Below are 23,796 nucleotides of genomic sequence, written 5' to 3' on the forward strand. Positions count from 1 at the left end.
ATACATTTTCTTCTGCTCAGTAGCGATCGTGTCTTTCTCTTCCACTTGATTTGTGTATAGCATATTTAAGGTAGCAATGCAATATAAAAGCACTTATGCTCATTTACTGAAGTGGGATTCTGGAACTGTGAATAAATTGAATAAAACAGCAAAATAACAACAACAACAATAACATCTTCATTAAACAAAAAAGAGATTACCTTAGATAAAGTTTGATTAATATGTACATACAGTAGGCTACCGGTAAAAGTCTGGACCCATTACTATTTTTAATGTTTTTTGAAAGAAGTTTATTATAATGCTCTACAAGCCTGCATTTATTTGATCAAAAATACAGAAAAAAAAACAGGAATATTCAGCAAGGATGTGTTAAATATATAAAAAATGATAGTGAAGACTTTTTTAAAACAACTTTTTAATAATCAAAAATCCTGAAAAAAAGTATCACAGATTATAAAATAAATATTAAGCACCCTTTCTAACATTTGATAATAAATCAGAATGATCACTTGACACTAAATTCAGCTTCGCATCACAGAAATATAAAGTATAGTAAAATAGAAAACCATTATTTAAAATTTTAATAATATTTCACTATATTATTTTTCTGTATTTTTGATCAAATAAATCCAGGCTTGATGAGCATAAGAGACTTCTTTCAAAAACATTAAAAATAGTAATGTGTCCAAACTTATGTACTGTGTAAGTAAAAATATACTGCTTTTAAAATTAAATGTTGTATAAATAAAAAGGTTAGGAATCATATTTGTTTCAAGTGTTTTTTTTATTGGGGGTGGGGGGCCTCCAACATGAATTTTGCCTAGGGCCTCCTAATGTCTAGAACCGGCTCTGCATACAAACATAACATTCAAAAACATACATATTCAAAATCCAAAGCTTGATTGTATTTGATAGTAGACTGACTTAATATGACTTTTATAATGACTTTTTCCAATACCCTTCATGTATTTACAGTAATTAACAATTATTTTTTTTAGGAAATTTCTGTAAAAGTTTTTTTTTTTTTTATCATGTTCCTAGTGACCAGACTGACTTATTATAGGTGGAATTGTGCCAATTCCTTCCTATTTCACCAAATGGTTTTTATTTTTATTTATCAAATTATATTATAATAAATTATACGTTTTAACCACTTGGTGGAATTGCCAGACGTGCCCTGCGCTGTGGAAGCGCGTCCAAGCATTCTCGAGTATAAATCAAATACGCAGCTATAATTCATGTAGGTTATTTTGAAGTAATATTTTAAGTTGATATACACTGTTAAAACTAATCGTGGTATTTATATATAAAGACTGCTGACTCTATAGAACAATGGCTTGGAAAACTAACTTTACTGGGCTCCAAGAGCCCTCTAGTGGTCGGGAGCATTTCCGTTGTGTTGTGGCTTTATTTCGTTGTGTTGTAGATTTTCCCGTTGTGTTGTAGATTTTCCGTTGTGTTGTGGCTTATTTCCGTTGTGTTGTTGCTTTATTTCGTTGTGTTGTGGATTTTCCGTTGTGTTGTGGCTTATTTCCGTTGTGTTGTGGCTTTATTTCGTTGTGTTGTGGCTTGTTTCCGTTGTGTTGTGAACTTATGTTTGCGTTTTACATTTCGTTGTGTTGTGCACTACTGGGCCACCGTAAGAATGGCAAGTGTCCCACGGGTGTCAGGGAGGAGCAGTCTTAAAAATAGTGGTTAAAAACATTTTTATTAATCATAAAATAGCAGATCGTTTTAAATAGCAGATCACACGTTTCCGTGGCCACGCACATTAAGAACGCGCGCTTTTGGCAAATCGCGTGTTGGCTGAAACGCACGCTTTTGACGTGCCAGTGTGCAATCAGTTTATGAATACTTTGGCTTTCGTCATTGGCGGAGCAGTCGGTCAATCCCACCTTTCCAGTAAATACGACTTGTGACTGGACTGTACGTCAGCAGACATCAAAGCATTGGCCAAGAGCAGACGGCCCTCCCTCCAGGCTTTTTCTGAAGTTGCGAAGTTGCGAAGCTTAATTTTCGCTCAGTCTGAGTTTCAGAGTTTCAGAGCAGAGCTGCGTGACAACGCTGCCACAAATCACGTGAGTCGCAAGCTCGCAACTGTGTGGCCGTATCTCCGCAAAGTGGGTGTTGTAAACTCAGCTCTGAAAAAATAGTATGCAATAGGAGTGCAAATGTAATGTAATGTAATAAGTTTCGCCCTTTCGAACCTCAGTTTTCAGAGTTTCAAAACTTTTTTTCACCTATTCGCACACCAGTTTTCAGATCACCATTTACAAGGTTTCAAATCTGGAAAACAAACTATACACTGCCAACACTGGGAGAACAGTGACAAATTCGAAACTCTGAAAAAATGATTGCACAACACCGTAAAAAAGAGTGTTGCACTTCTGAAGAAGGAAAACTCAAAAACAAAATTATGTTTGCAGAGATTTTTTTTTTTTTACCACTTTGCAAGCCTGCAAAACTCTGTTTTCAGAGTTTCAAAACTTTTTTTTCACACATTCGCACACCAGCTTTCAGATCACCATTTACAAGGTTTCAACCCTGGAAAACAAACTAATACAGTGGGAGAACACTGACAAATTTGAAACTCTGAAAAATTGTTTGCGCAACATCGTAAAATTTTTTTTTGCAGTTCTGAAGAAGGAAATCTCAAAAACAACATAATGTTTGCAGAGATATTTTTATTTTTTTACATTTTGCAAGCTTGCAAATCTTATTTTTCGATCTTGCAAAACTGTTTTTTGTAAGATTTTGAGTTTTCGAACACTTAGTTTCAACCTTTCAGAACTTTATTTTCAGTTTTGAATCATGGCAGGATATTAATCCCATACAACACCGGTCTGAGATTACTGCCCTGGCGCTGCTGTCCTCAGACTGCTGTGATGTATGGCTCAGCGGTTCTGCAGTTGGTTACACAACGCCGATAAGGTACACAAACTACATGAATCTTTGGCAATCTCAAATTAATTCATAAAATATTAGAGAGCCTCTCATCATGCTCGCTGCGCTGTCCAAGTCATATGTGCAGAAAAAAAGAGACAAAAAAAAGAAGAAAATTGGGCAGAAATACACAGTGATTTTTTTTTAAAGAAAAATATCCATATTTAAAATGAGAGAGTCGAGTTAAAGCGGAAAGGGTGACCTCTGGCCCTTACAAAAACACATCGCTTAATTTCAGAAGCCCTTTATTAACCCCCTGGAGCCATATGGATTACTTTTATGATTTATGTGCTTTTTTGGGGCTTTAAATCTATGGTAGAATTCACTCCCATTATAAAGCTTGGAAGAAACAGGATATTTATTATTATAACTCTTGATTGTGTTTGGCTGAGGAGTTACACCTAGGATGGCTTGAGGTTGAGTAAATTATGGGATAATTTTAATTTTTGAATGCACTATTCCTTTAATGAGCACCGTTTTGGCCGAGATCCGGGGGTTTTGTTGCAGACCTTGGAAATCTGTTTGCGACAGCAAAACACAGCCAAAAGTCGTGTAGTGTGAGCCTGCCTTGAGTGTGCTCTGTGACGTCAGCCCAAAAGAAAAGTCGACTCGTTTCTGTGGCGGATAAAATGATTACATTTGGTACAATCAATTAATCACATACAGTAATATCAGGATCCAGTATTACAAAAGTATATAGTAAATTCAGATTCCATGTTTACATTATTTTCAAATGGTGATTCATAATGGAGATGGAAATATTAAAATGCAGACAGGCCATTAGTAGTTTTACGGTGCTTTTAATAAATATATTTGCACACTCTGAATTCAAGCAGTTATATTAGCCATCCCTCAGTTTGCAGATTGAAGTTGTGCCAAATGCAGAATGATGCTATAGCAGTAAGAGAAGCATCATCATTTTGGTCTTGCATGCTCAAATGCCCACCTCTGAAGCATCATTACACATCCTCAGTATCGGGCGTCATCAACCGGCTACATAAAAAGCTGTCCAGCAATCTCCCTTTCTGCATCTCATTCAAATATACTTTTCAGCACTGTGGCATTACATTATAAATGTATTAGTACAAACTTAACACTGCAGGCCTATTGATAAAATACACACAATTCATGTTTATGTTTTAAAGGTCCACTACAGCCAGGGATGGATATAATGAGACCTTGTGATCTGCGTCTGTCAGCAGGAACCCCAAACTGAGCAACATCCATGCCCGCACACACAATCACACATTCACACATACACATCAACGTCATTTCAACAGCAGGGCTCATTATATGAATGCATCGTATGAGTGCATGGGGAGTCCTCCATTCCGTGCTCATCTTTGCTCAAGTATGACACAGAAGACAGGAGGACAGGGTGGAAGATGGAGGTAGGGGGTGCGTGCCTGCTTGCCAGTTGGCAGATTGAGTCCATGCTTTTGTTTATTTGAGAATCTTGTGGTAAGGATAGAGATTGAGGTTGGAAGTAAAGGCCTGGATGTCTGTGATGGTAGTGGCTGAGGCCAGTAAAGTGGAAGCAGGAAGGAAGGTGAGTTTGGAAACCTCCCCATACAGTGACATCTTACTGCCCTCCTCCTCTCCGGTGGCCGGATGTTCCTTACTAGGAGGGTCGTTTTCTTCGACTCCATAACCAACAACCTGAAAAGACAATAAAACTGAAACTCCTGGGGCCTGGTGTATAAACGGTGCGTACGTAGATTCACTGCCGGTATGCGGGTAAAACTTACATGCACACTGAGCTTCCTGTTGCCTTGACCCCGATGTTCCATGAACCAGTTCACCAGTTCAGCCTTGGTCATAAGTTTCAGTGCATCAATCTGTTGTACAAGTAAAAAAAAAAAAAAAAGTCCAAGTATATTCCCACAATTCATCATTAACACATTGCTGAGCTGTCAGACTTCGCTCATGTGCAACAGGGCTCCTCACCTCTCGGCTGAGTCTGTCAAAGATGTATTGCTGCGTGACCACCTCTGTCCAGTTCCTGTCCACCTCCTCGCCGAGATGGGTGTCTTCACAACCCTTCAGCTTGACAAGAGCAGTCACCTGTGTCTTAAAGGCCTCATCACTCAAGCTGTTCATCTTCTCTCCAAAGCTCACCAGAAACTCCTCAATCTTTGTTTCCACCAGCTCAGTGCTGGAGCGCAGGAAGTGCGTGAAGAGAAGAAAATACGTTTTTGTCAGTTTCAGACCACATTAATGCACCCAAATTAACAGATTACATAATTTACAATGAGCATAAATATTTGCCCCTTCTAGCAAACTGAACTCAACACGCACTATTAACATAATAGGGTTCCCACACTTCCTGTCCACACTACTATTCAAAAGTTTGGAGTCGTTTGGATTTTTGACAAATATTTTTCAAAGAAGTCTCTTAGGCTCACCAAGGCTGCATTTATTTGATCAAAAATACAGTAAAAGTTGTAATATTGTGAAATATTTTAATACATTTTAAATTGTTATTTTAGAATTAATTAATTAATTATTAATTTAATAATTAGAATTTACAGCAGCCATTACTCGAGTCTTCAGTTTTACATGATCCTTCAGAAATCATTCTAAAGCATGTAACCTGCTGTAAACCATGTCACACTGTAAGATCTAAGTTGTCAATGTCAGACTGTACGACAGTCAAGACGTGTCAAAAACGGACGCACACAAGATAACTTGTCCGGAGTTTTTCATCAATCAATGACTTGTGCGGTGACTGAGCTGCATTATATGCGGGATTGAAATGGTGGCTACAAAGAAATCTCTAATGTTAATTTTGGTCATGGCTTGTCTTGAAAAATGAAGACAATTTGACAGTCGTCGTAGGAGAGTCACACTGCAAGACTGAGTGTCAAATCTTCTGACACCGCCAGAAATTTATCTGAGGTAAAATTTGATCACAACGGTCATTAATCGGCTGACGGTTAACAAGTCAAACTAACGATTTAAGACTTTAGCCAAGGATCAGAGGAATCTTTTAGAATTTGCAAAATTAGTCTCAGATGGCCAAATCGTACAGTGTGAACTCGGCTTGAGATAATGATTTGGTGCTCAAGTAATATTTCTTGTTATTATCAATGTTAAAAACAGTTGTACTGCTTAATATTTTTGAGGAAACTTTTCTTCAGGATTCTTTGAAGAATATAACGTTCAAAGAAAGAACAGCATTTATTTTGAATTGAAATGTTTTGATTCATTTAATTGATCCTTGCTTAATAAAAGATGATTTTTCTCATAACTTTTCCAGTTGTTTGTGAAGCCTGGATAAAGATTTTTTTAATCATTTGGTAGGGACCTCAAGATTATTTCTAGATAAAGAAATACTTTAGAACTAAAGCCCAATTTATACTTCTGCGTCGAACTTACGCCGTAGCTACGTCGTAGGCTGTGTGTAGCGCGCGTACCTTTTGGCGTACCCTGACGTGCACCTCTCCAAAAATGTAACAACGCGTCAACTCTACACGGACCAATCACAGCAAGCGCTGTGATTGGTCTGCTAGGACCGCTCCCTCGGGTTTCACATGCTCCCTCTGCGCGCGTGAACGCGGACAACGACGCAGAAGTATAAATCAGCCTTTACCTTTTAAGATTTTTTTGAAATTCACACTTTTGAATAATTATTCTGTTTCCAGTGGTAACCCTGATATATAAACAACCTTTTGCAATATAGACTTTTATGAAGCAATACAATTTTATGCATCATTAAATACATGGATGTATTGTTAACATTGAGTGTATTTCACTTCAGAAATACTAAAGAGAGCCAATCAGTGTAAAGTAACACTGCAATTTAGTCGAGATAGAGGTGGAGATAAAGGTTAATTATGATTCTGAAGTCAAGAGGCAGCAGCTGCAGTACATAAATCAGATCATTCTGATGCAGCAGTGAGAACTGCAACTAAAAAAAGCACAGTGAGAGCTCACTTGAACTTTGTGGCCTGAGTCTCCACTGTGACTGAGAATCCAAGGACACCTGATGTGTTTCTACAGGTTGGGTAGACGTGATATCTGTGAAAACAGATGGAGTATAACTAATTAAAACCAGCAACTGGAGTAAGATAATGTCTTAATGTTGTCCCTTCACCACAGACTTACCCTAGTGTCTCTTTGGTTCGGAGGAAGTCAAAGCATGGCTCCTCCATGTGCATCTACAACACAGCAGTCACAATGATAAGACATGGGTTAATGTAATGCCGCTCGTGTACGAACATGCTTTAGTGCAGAGGGGTAAGAATTTCTGGTTAATTAGACAATGGTTTTTAATATCATTATATTCAATGTGAAAAAAAACAACAACATTCCTTTTAGTGAGGCTTTAGTTCAATATTCAAACAATAATCCCAGGTAACACTTTAATTTAAGTTGGTATAGTTACACGTTACTACATGTACTTTCTACAGTAGTAACAGTAAATTATGCATAATTACAAGTATCTTACCCTAAACCAAACCAAACCATAACTCTATAGTAAGTACATGTAGTTAATTAATATTACTTAGTACTTGTTTGAGTAAGTACAATGCTAGTGTAAGCTAATGTCAGGGATTGCCCACAATGAAAAAAGGTTATTAACATTTTTAGCTGATAGTTCCAAAAGTTATCAGCAGCGATTAATCGGCAAAAGTAAATACACGGTCGGACACTTTAAAACGAGAGCAAGCTCAAGCTGTCAGAGTGTTTTAAAGTAACTGCTGAGAAAGACAGAACTGGACAGTGTCCAAATCAGTCTTCAGTATAAAGTAAAGTGGATGAGTTGAGCTTATGGCCATGCAGATGTGTGTGCTCAGCACCCTAAAGAGCAATAACTGAGAACTTCTTTTGAAACTGGCCGGAGAGACTGACTTTATTGCTTAAAAGCAGGGGATGCTGTTCTTATACATATATAAAGTTACGGTAACACTTTACAATAAGGTTTCATTTGTTAACATTAGTTAATGTATTAAATAACCATGAGCAATACATTTGCTCATTTGGATTGCTCCTGTCTGCCTCGCTGCCTGCTGTGAGTGTGTTTGTTTGATTCGGTGCGATAAGCTCCGTCTTAGCCATATATTTCTTTGTTTTGAACCATCATTTTACTACCATTTCTAGTTGTTTATACTACTACATTTTACCCAACATCTCAGATTAACCTGACATCGCTAGCTTTTGTTATTAGTACTACTAGCACAAAACGCTAGTAATTCGCCAGCCTGTTAACGCGCCACCCGTGCGCTCAGCTATTTTATTTATTTATTTTTCTCTCGCGCGTCCGCGCCTTTGAGTTCATAAAAAGCTCAGGTGAGTAAGAATCACTCAACAAACACGGTGAGTAATGTCTTGTCCTGTTATTGTCACTTGCACTTCATGTCACATGTTTAGTATAGGCTTCTCTGTCGACAATATAGGATTTATATGTGATAAATGTAAGGAGACAGTTAGGTTGACAGAGAAGATTTCAGAATTAGAAACACGCATCCAAACTTTAATTGAGGATAGTAAGAGTGCTAGTGCTTTAGATGTTTTGGATGCGCATAGAATAGTGCACACTTTACATGAGTCGGTTCTGGCTGAAGTAGAGCCTGTGCAGCCGGGCAAATGGGTGACAGTGAGGGATCGCTCTAGTCGCGGATCTAAAAACCACTCTTCCGTTCCGATTACCATAACAAATCGATTTGCCCCGCTCAGTGAAACACCCACTGAGAATGATTGTGCCCTAGTTATTGGCGATTCTATTACACGGAACGTGAAAATAGAGACACCAACCACCATAGTCACATGTTTGCCGGGAGCCAGAGCGCCTGACATCAAAGCAAATTTAAAAGTGCTGGCTAATGCTAATCGTAAATTCTCTAAGATCATTTTTCATGTCGGCACTAATGATGTTCGACTCCGCCAGTCGGAGATCACCAAAATTAATATTAAAGAGGTGTGTGAACTTGCAAGTACGATGTCAAGGACTGTAATTTGCTCTGGCCCCCTTCCTGTTCGCAGGAGTGATGAGATAGTTAGTAGATTGTGTTCGCTTAACGGTTGGCTGTCTAAGTGGTGTCCGCTTAATAATATAGAATTCATAGACAATTGGAAAAGTTTTTGGGGCAAACCTGACCTGTTGAAAAGAGATGGTATCCATCCCTCCTGGGATGGTGCTGCTCTTCTCTCTAGTAATATGGCTCATAGTCTTAGAGCTCAAACATGACAATCTGGGGCTCAGGTCAGGAAGCAGACAGACTGGCTAAACCGACTGTCTGCTAGCGGCCTCTCGTCACCAAGGTCAGATAAATCCCATCACATAGAGCCTCTTTCACCTAGCTATCATCATATAGAGACTGTGTCTGTTCCCCGAATTTGGAAATCCAAAAAACGTTTAAACCCAACTAAGGTTAAAAATTTAATTGATGTTCAACAAATAAAAAACAGCTATAATACAGATGAGCAAATGCTAAAGCTTGGGTTGCTGAATATTCGATCGCTTACTTCAAAAGCACTCATTGTTAATGATATGATTTCAGATAATAACCTAGATGTGCTGTGTTTGACAGAAACCTGGCTAAAACCAAACGATTACATTACTTTAAATGAATCAACCCCGCAAGATTACTGTTATAAACATGAGCCTCGTCTGAAACGCAAAGGGGGTGGTGTTGCTGTAATCTATAGTAATAGTTTCAAAACCACTAAGAAATCAAGTTTTAAATATAATTCTTTTGAAGCATTGGTGCTTAATGTAAAAATATATAGTGTAAACGATAAATCACGTTTGAGATTTGTGCTGGCTACTGTATACAGGCCACCAGGGCACCATACAGACTTTATCAAAGAATTTGCGGACTTTCTATCAGAATTAATATTGACTGCAGATAAAGTACTAATTGTTGGTGATTTTAATATACACATCGATAATGAAAAAGATGCATTGGGATTGGCATTTAAAGACATTGTAAATTCAATTGGAGTTAGACAACACGTGTCAGGACCTACTCATCGTCGTAATCATACTCTAGATCTAATATTATCACGCGGAATAGATGTGGATGCCGTTGAAATTCTGCAGCAGAGCGATGACATCTCAGATCATTATCTAGTCTCGTGTAATTTGCATTTAGCCAAGGCTGCAAAGCCGACTCCGTGTTTCAAATATGTGAGACCTATCACTTCTGCTACTAAAGATTGCTTTATTAATAATCTTCCTAATCAGTTTCATCATCTCAGCATCTCAGATAGCTTAGAAGAACTAGATATTACAACAGAAACGTTTAACTCTCTCTTTTCCAGCACTTTAGACACAGTTGCTCCGTTGCGCTTAAAGAAGATTAAAGAAAATAGTCCAACGCCGTGGTACAACGAGCACACTCGGGCCCTTAAGAGAGCAGCCAGAAAAATGGAGCGCAACTGGAAGAAAACAAAACTAGAGGTATTTCGCATTTCATGGAAAGAGAGCTCAATTACTTACAGAGAGGCTTTAAAAGCTGCTAGATCTGCTTATTTTTCAACCCTATTAGAAGAAAATAAACATAATCCTAGGTATTTATTTGAAACGGTGGCTAAACTAACGAAAAATAAAGCTTCAAGCACTGAAGTTTCCAAGCAACACAGCAGTAATGACTTTATGAACTTCTTCACTTATAAGATTGATAATATCAGGGACAAAATTATAACTATGCAACCGTCTACTACAGTATCACATCAGGCAGTGCATTGTAGTCTCCCTGAGGAAAAATTTGATTCATTCGTTGCTATAGGAGAGGAAGAATTGACTAAACTCATTAAATCATCTAAATCTACAACATGTATGTTAGACCCTATACCGACTAAGCTACTGAAAGAAATACTTCCAGAGGTCATAGATCCTCTTCTTAATATCATTAATTCGTCTTTGTCTCTAGGATACGTACCAAAAAACTTTAAGCTGGCTTTGATTAAACCGCTTGTTAAAAAAACGCAACTTGATCCTTCAGAATTAGTCAATTACAGGCCGATCTCGAATCTACCTTTTCTGTCAAAGATATTAGAAAAGGCAGTATCCTCACAACTGTGTTCCTTTCTTGAAAGAAATGATATCTGCGAGGATTTCCAGTCCGGATTTAGACCGTACCATAGTACCGAAACAGCTCTCGTTAGAGTCACAAATGATTTGCTCTTATCATCCGATCGTGGTTGTATCTCTCTATTAGTGTTACTCGATCTTAGCGCTGCATTTGACACCATCGACCACACCGTTCTTTTAAATAGATTAGAACATTATGTTGGCATTACAGGAAATGCACTAGCATGGTTTAAATCATACTTATCTGACCGTTATCAGTTTGTAGCAGTAAATGATGAGATGTCTCATCGATCACAGGTTAAGTATGGCGTACCACAAGGCTCAGTATTAGGACCGCTGCTGTTCACTCTGTACATGCTACCCTTAGGAGATATCATTAGGAAACATGGAATTAGCTTTCACTGTTATGCTGACGATACTCAGCTCTATATTTCTTCAAAACCTAACGAAACTTATCAATTCACAAAATTAACGGAATGCATAGCGGATATAAAAAATTGGATGACTTGTAATTTCCTACTTCTAAATTCTGAAAAAACAGAGTTTCTAATTATTGGACAAAAAACTTCCTCACGTAATAACCTAGAATACTGTCTAACACTTGATGGCTGCTCTGTTAAGTCTTCGTCGTTGGTTAGGAACCTGGGTGTGCTCTTTGATACCAATCTTTCATTTGAAAGTCACGTGTCTAGTATCTGTAAAACTGAATTTTTCCATCTTAAAAATATATCTAAATTACGTCATATGCTCTCATTGACAAATGCGGAACAATTAGTTCATGCGTTCATGACCTCAAGGCTAGATTATTGTAATGCTCTACTGGGTGGTTGCCCTGCACGCTTAATAAACAAACTACAGCTGGTCCAAAACGCAGCAGCTCGAGTTCTTACCAGAACCAGGAAGTATGACCATATTAGCCCAGTTCTGTCAAAACTGCACTGGCTCCCTATTAAACATCGCATAAATTTTAAAATATTGCTGATTACTTACAAAGCACTGAATGGTTTAGCTCCGCAGTACTTGAGCGAGCTCTTAACGCATTATAGTCCATCACGTCTATTACGATCTCAAAATTCCCGCCAGTTGATTATACCTAGAATATCAAAATCCACTGCTGGCGGTAGATCCTTTTCCTATTTAGCACCAAAACTCTGGAACAGTCTTCCTACCATTGTCCGGGAAGCAGACACACTCTGTCAGTTCAAAGCCAGATTAAAGACACATCTCTTTGACCTAGCTTTCACATAATACATTATAGACTTCTATAATTTAATGTTATGCTGCATAGATTAGGTCAGCCGGAACCGGGAACACTTCCCAAAAATCCTGATGTACTCGTTACATCATGAGAAGAATGGCATCTACGCTAATTTTAGTGTCTGTGTTTATCCCAAGGTTTTTCCTGCAGCCTGCCGGATCCAGGCCGTATCCAGATCTGACGAAGGACCTTCACCTGGACCGATGACAACACAGTGCTGAAGTGCCAACTAGTCTCTCCCTATGGAGGATCCCACTACCACTCTACAGATAAGGCGTTGTCGGGAAAATTCGTCTTGCGGTCCTACCCCAAAGCAACAAATAAAATAAAATTCCTTATCAAAATTTATAAGGAAAGACAAGTATTTTGTTTAGGCTTGGCTTGTAGGGAATTCCAAACCTGCGTATATTCTAACGCACATAACTATAGAACCCATTCTAAATGCGCATGTGAACGGCATCAGCGTTTCTCACAGGTTCGCGTTTAAAGTCTGTGTAGAGAGAATGGTGTCGTCTTAGCGGCCCCTAATTTAATAACAAATGATCATTGCGACGGAACCAAATCAATTAAAACTAACTTTAGATGGAAATAACTTAACTCTGCTGTAAAGCCGAAACAATCTCTGTTACCTTAAATTATACGCTTATCTCTGTAAAGCTGCTTTGAGACAATCTACATTGTTAAAAGCGCTATATAAATGAAGATGACTTGACTTGACTTGACATTTGTTACTGTATTTGTTAATGTTAGTTCACAGTGCATTAACTAATGTTAACAAGATTTTAATAAAGTATTAGTATATGTTGAAATTAACATTAACAAAGATGAATAAATGCTGTATAAGAACAGTTCATTATTAGTTCATGCTAACTAATGTAGTTAACTAATGAACCTTATTGTAAAGTGTTACCAGTTACAGTAATGTTTACTGTAAGTGATACCCTTCGTTATGAAGTCAGCTACCAAAACGGAGTCATACTCACCACTAGTAGCTCCATCAGTGTGTGCTCACGAAGGTTCTTAGGACCAGACTACCAAAAGACAGAAGTAGAAATTAGGGATAATCACTGAGATTATACCAATACAATATACAAAATGTAATGCGCTGCTGTTGGTTAAGCTTGGTATTACCTGGTAATAGACAGTGACCTCAGAGTTCGCATCTCCCTTGTTGAGAGACTTGACTTTGCAGAGATGATGTTTCTGCGGAAGCTCTACCACTCTGAAGAGAACAGGGACCTCTACTGACAACTTCTTGAACTGCAATTTTCTGAAAGCGGGGGAAAAAAAAAATGCAATGCTATTTTTGAATCTATTTTTTGAAAACATTGCTATACAAAACAACTGGTAGAAATAAAAATACAAGTGCTTACTCAGTAACATACTGCAAAAACCCCATGGTTTCCTACAGGTAATGAGAAAAGAAAAATGTTTTGAACCTTGAATGTTCCTCAAAAAACAAAAAGTATGTATAAAGTGTGCAAACTCACAGTGCTAGTAAAGTTTCCCTGCACTAGTCCTTCAGCATATAGCTCAGACTTGAATCTGCTCACAAACTCCATGAGCTCACCCACACTTAGCCCATCCAGCACAGCCTGGTACTTCTGAATGGTTGACCAGCGAGAGTGCTCTAGAATCAGAAGCCTCACGTCTCTGAGGAGACACATATGGACAGACAGAGAGAAAACTATCACTTTATACTTTGTATAAATATATTACAAAGGCTATATAGACACTAGTATTCTGGACTGCAGGGGTTGTGGAGGAACCCACCATGGTGTTATATACCAATTATATTAAGATTCAATTTGCCCATTCTAGAGTCGTTTTGACACCACATACTGCATTTTATCCTCTGAGGAGACACAGATGGACAGACAGAGAGAGAACTATGACTTCATACTTTGTATAAGTATATTACAAAGGCTATATAGACACTAGTATTCTGGACTGCAGGGGTTGTGGAAGAACCCACCATGGTGTTATATACCAATTATATTAAGATTCAATTTGCCTATTCTAGAGTCGTTTTGACACCACATACTGCATTTTATCCTGCATTTAGCAAGAATGCAGGACAAAAATTACAGTAATACCATGTATAATGTTACAAAAAATTACTAATTCAAATACATGTTCTTTTGAACTTTCTATTCATCAACACACAAAAACTCTTACTTGAGCAGAAAATCAGCATATTAGAATGATTTGTGATGATGTGACACTAAATACTGGATTAATGGCTGATTTGCATCACAGGAATAAATCACATTTTAAAGCAGTGATCTCAAACTCAATTCCTGGAGGGCCACAGCTCTGCACAGTTTAGTTCCAACCAGCTCCAACTCACACCTGCAAGGAAGTTTCTAGTAATCCTGAAGACCTTGATTAGCTGGATTAGCTGACCTTGATTAGCTGGATCAGGTGTGTTTGATTAGGGTTGGAGCAAAACTGTGCAGAGCTGTGGCCCTCCTGGAATTGAGTTTGAGATCACTGTTTTAAAGCATATTAAAAGAGAAAACTACTCTTTTAAATTGTGTTAATATTTCACAATATTAATGTTTTTTTCTTTTTATAAATGCAGCCTTGGTGAAAATAAGATTTTTTCTTTTAACCAACCCCACACTTTTGAACGTTAGACCTTTTATGGCGGCATAACACAATCACAAATGTGTGTACATGCTCGAATGTTGATTCACATGCATAGCGGCCAGAAAACACACCATAGATTGGCAGTTTAAAGACGCAGTGAAAAAAATATTTTAAGACTTGCATTATCCCACCAGATTTACATTTTCTAAATGAAAGAAACTTATAAAAATGTACAAAAAATTGCTAAGAATGTTGGTGTACAATGTCACTACTGTACTTGTGGGTGGGGCTACAGGGGCAAATAAAGTGTAACTGCAGTAAAGGCAAACGTAAAAGAGACACACTTTCCAAGCTTCTCAGGTTTGATGAGGATGTTAAAGTAGGTTTTCTTCAGCTGCTCTGCAAACATGCTGAATACGTCAGGAGCGGAAGAGAAATCAGCGAGATAATCCACAATCAGGTTGAACAGCAACTGCAACAAATGTCAGCAATTTAAACAATAAATTAAAAAAATAAAACCAATTTCTGAATATAACCTGATTTGCAGTTGTTACTTACCGGTAGTTTGTGGTTGAAGCCCTTAACCTTGATGACCAGGCCATGCTCCCCTGCAACCAATTTATATTCTAGCTGGGCCACATCAGCCTCGTAGGCCGGCTCTGCCAAGTTATGCACCAGGATATTCACAAACAGGTCAAAAAGCACCAGGCTAAGAGGAGGAGAGAGGAGATAACAAAAAGAGAAGGTCAGATGAAAAGGTAAATGGATGAGCAAGAATAGCAACTAGAGATGAAGTCATTCCAAAGACCTAAGCAGACACTAATGGCTAGATGGGGTTTCCATGGCTACAGCATTTACAAGATCTGCTTGAACGACTGTACGTTTTTACATGATCTTACTTTTTTGGAGACTTCTGAACCACAGGTGATATGAGGTGGAAACGCACATATGCTGGAGGAAGAGAAAGAAAACGAAAGTGTGAGCTGGGCAAGTGAGCACAGAGGTTCGGCAAGAGACTTTTTGAACTCCCCATTCAATCTATTTTACTTTTAGACATCGGGTACATGATATATTGACTGTAAAGACAAACACAATGACACCTTTGGGGATCTTGAACTTGTTGTCCTTCTTGTACCACAGACACCCTCTTTCATTGTTCATTATTCTGACAGGGTACTCAGTGTCAGGACAGTCAGAGGTTTTGAGGGCGAAATCAGTAGCTGGAGGTGAAAACAAACAACAAACGGTCTTGAAACAGGCTACAGATGCAGTACCTGACAACAACATTATAAGACGTCAACTAAAGACACCTACCGATGAACTTATTCTCAACAGGTAGGTGAAGGCTCGGGTTTAAATCGAAATCAGAAACCCAGAGCTCTCTCCAGTGCTGCTGTATGTCTGTAAAAGGACAACAAAAACATGGTTCAGACAAGTGTTTGTGTCTCCAGAGCTGCACAATACAGAGGATAAATGCTTAATGCTACTTCTTGCATAATGCGATTAACTAAAAATAAATTTCAATTATACTCAAGTAAATTTAAAACCTTCAGCAAGCACATCTGTCTGAGCAAGGAAAGGAATTCCTCAAAGTGCACTTAAGTAAGAAATAGCAAATATTTTACTTAAATGACATTCTGTAAAAAATATTATTCAGCATTAATGTCAATCAAATGGACATCTAACCACAGGCAGGCTTATATAACAACTAGGGATGCACTGAAATTTTGGCTACCGACATTTTTCAGCTGAAACAGCTATTTCTCTCAACTTTAAAAATCTATTGATTTTATTACAAAATTCAAACAATAAATGTTGTTTTGGCGCTCTTTAATACTGACAGATCGCTGTAGCGGAGTTCAAGCGGCAGAACAGATCAAGCGTATGTGAATCGATCATCTCATCTCCTCTTTACTACTAGTTACAGCACAAAATAAACATGGGTGAACATGAGGTATGTTGAAACATACATTACAACTTACCGAAATTACACAAAATCAATGAAAATTCTGTCAGTAATCACTCACCCTCATGTTGTTCCAATCCCAAAGACTTTCGTTCATCTTTGGAACACAAATTAAGATATTTTTGATGAAATCTGAGAGCTGGATCACTCCTCCATAGGTTTCTAAGGGATCGAAACTTGCTGGCCCAGAAAAGTTAGTAGATATCATCAAAAATATCTCAATTTGTGTTCCGAAGATGAACGAAAGCCTTACTGGGTTGGAACAACATGAGGTTGAGTGATTACTGATAGAATTTTCATTTTTGGGTGAACTATCCCTTTAATGTTATATTTACCTCAAGCAAGTTATTCAATGTCCATAAACTCATTAGTTAACTAGAAAAAAATAACGCAAAAGATCATTTTGCTAAATATAGGCACTGTTATTACAGTTTATTGTTGTTTAAATGCTTAGATTTTACCAACAATCTGGAGTAGAAACAATATTAAAAACTGCCTTGTGTGCAATTTAAATGGTTGTACAACTCTGGTTGTAAATGGTATTTGAGTGTTGATTATTAAATACATTTGATTAATTAATTGATTAATTTATTATTGGTTTCTAGCCAAGTGCATCCTGAATTTTCGGCCTAGAATTTTAATTTCTGTGCATCCCTAATAACAACTTTTGTGTGCAATATGACATCTAGAACATTCAGATAAATAGATTATTGAGAGAATGGATAGAGTTAGATCCACCCATGCTTACAGGCAGCGACAGCTTGTTGTGCTTGGACTTAAGATGTATTTCCCTTCTGAATAACCACCCACAATCTTCTGGTTGTCGTTTACTGTGGTTATGTTTAAAACCAAAATACTCCCACACAACCAAGGGGCTTCCTAATTTTGGCATCAGATCTTCATCTACAGCTGCAGTGGCTGCACTGATTCATTTTGATAAGCTAGCGCATGTTCTCCACTTCAAACTGGTCCTACTTCCGCTTTTTTGTTCAAGTGTATGAGTATATTAAGTATACTGTATATAATTCTGTGGTTCATTAAGCTTATTGCAATAGGTTAATCTGCAATGTTAACAATTCAACACTGTGCATTCTGACTTTCACTTCCAGACTGAACAAATATGGACACATATCAAACGGAATGAAAACGGAGAATTGAAATTAAAAAGAAGTACAAACCTTCCACACTGTATTGGGTCCCAAACCACTTTTCCCTAAGTGGACACTGGCCTTCATGCTCGGGGGACAAAAGAAGCAAGTTGGCCTTCTCTGGTGTGAGGAGCTTCAGTGCAGCAGAGATCACCTAAGAGAAAAAAAATGCCCACATTATAAAAGATTTCCTGTTTTCTTTCGCTAGGCATGCTAAAATAGCACAAATATGTACCTATATTTTTACAAAACCTGTTAAAAATTAAAATCAATGGTGCCTGTGAAGGACAACTACCTCCGGTTTGAACTCAAACATTAGCTGGTCTCCTGTTAAAAAGTCCTCTTTTGGGAACAGCTGCATGTTTTCACAGATGTCCTCCACGTACTCAATAGGATCAGTCTGTAAAAGTAACATTGCAAGTACTAAGTCTACACACAAATACTCATAACCATCTACTTGGTTCTAAATGGTTCTAATAGCCAGAAATACAAAAATACAAAATTTTTGTTGAGAAACAGCTAAGCGTTCATTGGCTGACAATAGTGTAAAATGCTTAATCCCACCTGCTCCTGATAGTGGAATTCATTGGCCTCGATCTTTTGAATTTCTTCATATATTCTGCCAAAGAAAAACAAAGCTTTTCATAATGTCTTTCAAGCTTCATTATTGAGTAAAGTGTGTGCATAGATTCTACTTCAATAAAACTCTGTAGCACACTTCACATAAAGGGCCTACCTTTGTTGGGGCCCAAGAGTCTGAAGCATTTTCAAGTACTGGAAGACCAGATGAGCAACCTGAATAAAGAAAAATATGCAAATGACCATGGATGCATTCCTTCTGAGTGGGACTAAACTTCACAGCAATCGTGCCTGTAATAATTTGGGATGGCAAAGGGGTGTGTTTGTGCCTCAAAGGCTTTGTAATCCTATTTTACACATAATCTAGCAAAGCTGTTAGTTTCTCAGCTTTCCCCCAGTATTCCTATAATGACATTAAGTGTGAAAAGAATATTATATCTTAAGGATCCTTGTAACTGCTTATTTTTTGACATGAACTAAGTGTAGAAATGTAAAACAATGCAGTATTTGGGCTGGTGACCCTTTGCAGACCTCATAGAAGTTCTGGAAGCCCTCATCGGTCAGAGTGATGGAGATACTAAAAATTGAGTAGGTGGTGTTCTGATCAAAACCAGTTTCACTGTTTCCACCAAACAAAGCCAGAGCCCAGCACCTAATCAGAGAGATAGAGAGATCCAATTCAATCGTTTTTGGCGTTGGTACAAAAAGTTATGCACAACACTTTACTATGTTACATGTCCAGGTTACAAAGAAAGCAGAAAAACCTTGCCACTCATTAAAAACCAAATCATGAGAGAAAGGCCTTACTTCCTCCTAAGCATGGACAAAATGCTTCCAGTTCCCTCGTGGCCAATCAGCCAAGCGATGTAATGCAGAGGCTTTACCCTGAGGACCGACATAAAGAGCTTTGGCTAAGTGTCACATTATTTGAGAAATAATATTGGCATTCCAATACAGACCAACAAAATCAATACGTAAAGACCCAATGAAATGGCTTTATGAGAGCAGTTTTTATATATTTGCTATTGAAACAGGAAGATAGGGCAGGACATAACAAAGGTGTGGATATACTGTAGATGTTCTCAAGCTAACACATACAGACTTAAGGGGGGGGGGGGGGAATGCTATTTCATGCATACTGAGTTTTTTTACACTGTTAAAGAGTTGGATTCCCATGCTAAACATGGACAAAGTTTCAAAAACTAAGTTGTACGTTTGAAGGAGTATTTGGACAAAGTTTCAAAAACTAAGTTGTACGTTTGAAGGAGTATTTTTGTTCCAAAAATACTCCTTCCGGTTTGTCACAAGTTTCGGAAAATTTTTTCGAGTATGGGTCTATGTTACGTAAGATGGTGCGGAATTTCCTTATATGGGTTCTAAGGGCTCTTCTCCGGTAAGATCGCGGGCGCGCGCGCACTCGTAGACTAGAGCAAGAGAGTGAAAGCAGTTCGCCATCAAAGCGCCCTGCTCGGCTTTTGGAAGTCAATGTAGCCAAAGAAGTGTGTTTTTGGTTGCCAGGGCAAGACAACCCTGCACAGATTCCTAAAGAACCCAGCATTAAGGGACCCGTGGATGGAGTTTGTTTTCCTGAGCATAAACGGAGTTGTGTAAGACTATTAATTCCCTGCATTTCGACGATGATTGTTTTATAAACAAAGCCCAGATCGACGGATTTGCAGATCGTCTAATGCTTAAGGATCGAGCAGTCGCAATGATAAAGGTTCGCGGTCGTGCGTTGGAACCGGACGGTGTGTAAAACTGTTGAACAAATGTCTCTGTGTGTTTTTAGCTATCGGCGCGTTAGCACAGCTTTAGCTTCGCCCACACGGCCCGCCCCCAGCCGCTCGTTTTTTTCCGGAAAGACTCGGTACAGTCTATCTTTCTTTTATAAATATAATAAAACTAAAGACTTTTCGGAGATATGAAGGATGCAATACTACGCTATAGGTACTCAAGATTAACAGGAGATTGAGTGAAAATGAGCATTTCACCCCCCCCCCCCCTTTTAAATTAACCTAAATAAGTCCCTTGTTGATTTCAGTGTGATTTTAACAACACTTTTCAAAAATGTTTTAAAAATGAAACCCAGTAAAAATACACTGTAAAAGCACTGAACTTCACTGTGGATCACTGTATACCTTTTAGTAAATAATGTAACTAAAAAAGGGCCATGCAGAGCACCACCTTGGCTGGTTTACCTGTAATGCTTCTCTTGAGGGGGTAGAGCCCATGTGATGGTGAGGGCATGTACTTTTCTAACAGGCACCACTGGAACAAACCACAAACCAAATATTGGTTGTTATTGGAGTATATTGGAGTTTCAGACTTTGTTAAACCTCATTCGAGTATCAAGCTCTTTAACAAACCTCGGTAAAGTTTGTTGAAGTCAAGTGTTTCAAAGGGGCTCAGCTGGTCTGAAAAATCAGGCTTTGGCTGCCCACTGGAAGCAATTGAAAAACGTTTTAATCGCATTTATATCATCATCACATTTTCAGAATTCAAAATAGTAATTTGCTTACTTGTTGGGAACTTGACTAAAGATTTCTCTAACCCATTCCTCAAGGGTGTCAAGATTCTCTGTGAAGGATAAGAATAGAAGAAATTTTAGGATCATTTTCCATTAGAAATTCCATATCCAAGTAAAGTTCTGTATACATTACCTACCTTTAGACTGCACAGCTAAGGTCATATAGTGGGCAGAGTAGTACCTCTTCCAGAACTCACGGAGTCGCTTGTAAACATTGATATTATTTTCCTTAGGTTCAGTCTTCAGGGTCTGTGCATTTCCTTAAATACGATCACCAAAACAAAAGCAACTGAAACTGTAGAACAAATCAAAGAGCAACTCTAAAACAGCTTTGTATGCTTGACTTACCCCAGCAGAACTTGCTCATGGGATGGTTGGGCTTTGCTAGGCTGCCAAAGAGCATTTCCTTACGGTGAGAGTCTGAAGGCTTAGCAAGCTGGTATTCTGTGGCCAAAAAAACCCCAAAACAACAAACAAACAAAAAAACATAAGGCTGTTAAGCTGCCTAGTTAAGCTATCAAGACTATTTTAACCTATAAAAGCTTCACTCACCACTGTCCACAGCCTCAACCTCACGATCAATGGCGTCTTCAATCATAAGAGGGCAGATGAAAAACTGAGCCCATCTGAAAAAAGACAATTGCATTATTTTAAAGGTTATAACATTTTTATTTGAATGTTTTTGGTTAGGAAAATACAAAATGGGATTGTGCGAAATATTACAAGTGCACTTGTCCCAAAAAAAAAAAAAAAAAAAGAACAAAAAAAAAAAAAGGACATCAGGATAAGGTGATAAGATCACATCTTTAGAGCTACTTCACCTGTCAAGGGCTTCTTTGAAGCGTTTCCTTTGCACATCAAATTGGAAAATGGTTCTCTCACAATCAGTTGAAGCATTATCACTGCCACCATGCTTTTTCAGGAATGCATCAAAGCCATTTTCAGAAGGGTACTTTTCACTGCCCATGAACACCACTTGGACATAAGAAGAGAGATATGGTCAAGTGAAACATTATCACTGAGAATAAAGCATTACTGAATACAGTAATGGCAGAACAGCTGCAGGTGTGACTTACTGTGTTCAAGGAAGTGTGCAAGGCCAGGTAGGTCATTAGGGTCACTGAAACTCCCTACGCCAATACAAAGGGCCGCTGCAGACTAATTTCAGGAGGACAAAAAACTTATTGCACTGAAATCATTTCAACACACTAAACCTGATATTTTACTGTAATGCCCGATTTTCGTTTTATAGCCGATAACTGATAAATGACTGATATTTAGAATTCTAGATTACTTTGTCTAAATCAATTAAAAGTAAAAACTACAAACTAAGATCAGTCATTTTAAATGTAGAGTTATGACAGTTTGAATAAAAGCAGTCAATATTACAGTTTGAATCCATAGACAACAAAATCAAACCTGTTTTTCAGATCCTTTTTTCTTCATCCTTTCATTGTCCTCATCTAGCTCCTCAAAGTCACTATCCTGACTGTCCCCTTCCTCTACAGATTCCTCGTCCGTTCCTTCCCCTGAGTCTCCCTCCTCTTCCTCTCCCTCTGCCTCTTCCTCCTCCTCTTCTGAATCTTCATCGTCATCTTCAGCTTTTCCATCTAAGCCACTCCGATCAGAGATCAGAAGAGCCCTCAGTCCGTTACTCAGCTCAATGTATCTGGATGAAAAGAGAAAATATTCTGTTAGCCGGTTTAGTCATCGGCACTTGCATGCAGTGTTGTGTTTCACACTCAGAGATGGAACCAGAGCTTGTGTTTTACTTGTGTGATCTCATATTTCTGTAGACTCCCTATACTCCAGTGCCAACACACTGTATCGTAAAATGATCTTTTAAAAGGTTACACTTGTTATTTTAAGAATAAGACAGGTGTTGACTGATAGATATCAGTTTTAAATCTGTACGTCTGGACTTTACCTGTATTGTTTGGGGTCACTTGGGGACTTGATAATTTGAGGGTCCCCTGGGTTGTCATCTCCTCCACTGTCCCCTGGAGGTTCGTTGGGGTCTCTGAGTGGTTCTCCCCGGTCTGGACCAGCAGACTGAGCAGGGCTGCTAGCTGCAGCACATTTGAACTTGTTTGTTTGGGGCATCTTGAGAAATGATGCGACTTTAGCACTGGAGTTGAGGTGAATGGGGCGGTTTATGAGCCTGCTACAAAACAGGGGAAACGCACGCGCAGTCTTCAACAGAGCGATACTGGCTTTGTTTTTTCAGTCTAAAAGAAATTATATGTATATTAGAAACAGGATCACCATTAAAAGTAAACACATTATGGACGCTATCTTAAATGATACAGTCAGGTCTGGCTTTCACGAGGGAATACTTTAACTTCGGACACATCTTTTTTACAATGATCATCACTACTGTGCTACAATGAAGCTAATCCGCTACAGACACAATTTAACATGACGCAAAGACACAGAGATTCACTAGCTATGTTTAATAAACGGATTCAGTTAATTTATCTAAAATATGATACGACCAAGTGAGTTCAGTTCCTGGCAATATTTCACAAAGTTAGTCAAGTTTCATCGCCGTCTCATACCTGCTGTCCTGATAACGGGTCAGCCGAACTTTACAGCACAGGGCCTGTCACCGGTAGGTTGCGTCTATGCAACAAGAAGAGTTCTGATTCGTCAAAGATCATTGACGTAGTAAAACGCGAGTCTGTGATTGGCCAAAGTTATTGCCAGGGTGAATACATCTGTTTCATCTGTCTCAGCATTCCATAC

General features: G+C 38.4%; 1 protein-coding gene across 2 annotated transcripts; it reads right to left on the reverse strand.

Moving 5' to 3' along the window:
- Positions 1–2,666: 2,666 nt before the first annotated feature.
- nrd1a (nardilysin a (N-arginine dibasic convertase)) lies at positions 2,667–23,796 on the reverse strand. 2 transcript variants are annotated; one of them, XM_081375157.1, is made up of 31 exons: positions 23,610–23,796; positions 22,979–23,279; positions 22,471–22,720; positions 22,128–22,209; positions 21,873–22,026; positions 21,604–21,677; positions 21,400–21,495; positions 21,189–21,311; positions 21,044–21,101; positions 20,891–20,964; positions 20,723–20,792; positions 19,332–19,409; positions 19,056–19,176; positions 18,682–18,740; positions 18,510–18,564; positions 18,241–18,345; positions 17,976–18,099; positions 16,146–16,232; positions 15,932–16,051; positions 15,731–15,782; positions 15,390–15,540; positions 15,176–15,303; positions 13,730–13,892; positions 13,613–13,644; positions 13,371–13,509; positions 13,223–13,270; positions 7,051–7,103; positions 6,880–6,963; positions 4,891–5,098; positions 4,692–4,781; positions 2,667–4,602 (listed from the first exon to the last, which is right to left on the reverse strand). In XM_081375157.1, the coding sequence occupies exons 2-31, from the start codon at positions 23,152–23,154 to the stop codon at positions 4,387–4,389; spliced, it is 3,270 nt and encodes a 1,089-aa protein (XP_081231283.1). In that variant the 5' UTR covers positions 23,155–23,279; positions 23,610–23,796; the 3' UTR covers positions 2,667–4,386. The 2 variants fall into 2 exon arrangements, with proteins under 2 accessions (XP_081231283.1, XP_081231284.1); XM_081375158.1 differs by having other exon boundaries at positions 22,979–23,215; positions 23,610–23,720.

This window comes from Scardinius erythrophthalmus (assembly GCF_964197995.2).
Source record: "Scardinius erythrophthalmus genome assembly, chromosome: 9".
NCBI lineage: Eukaryota > Metazoa > Chordata > Actinopteri > Cypriniformes > Leuciscidae > Scardinius > Scardinius erythrophthalmus.

Bases quoted from the DNA above. Each gene is read 5' to 3' on its own strand.
- nrd1a (XM_081375157.1), bottom strand. From the start codon at position 23,154: ATGCCCCAAACAAACAAGTTCAAATGTGCTGCAGCTAGCAGCCCTGCT. The intron at 16,233-17,975 runs GTTTGTACTTCT...GTCCTTTTACAG, and splicing joins GACCCAATACAGTGTGGAAG to ACATACAGCAGCACTGGAGA. The intron at 15,304-15,389 runs GTAAGTAACAAC...CATTTGTTGCAG, and splicing joins GCTTCAACCACAAACTACCG to TTGCTGTTCAACCTGATTGT.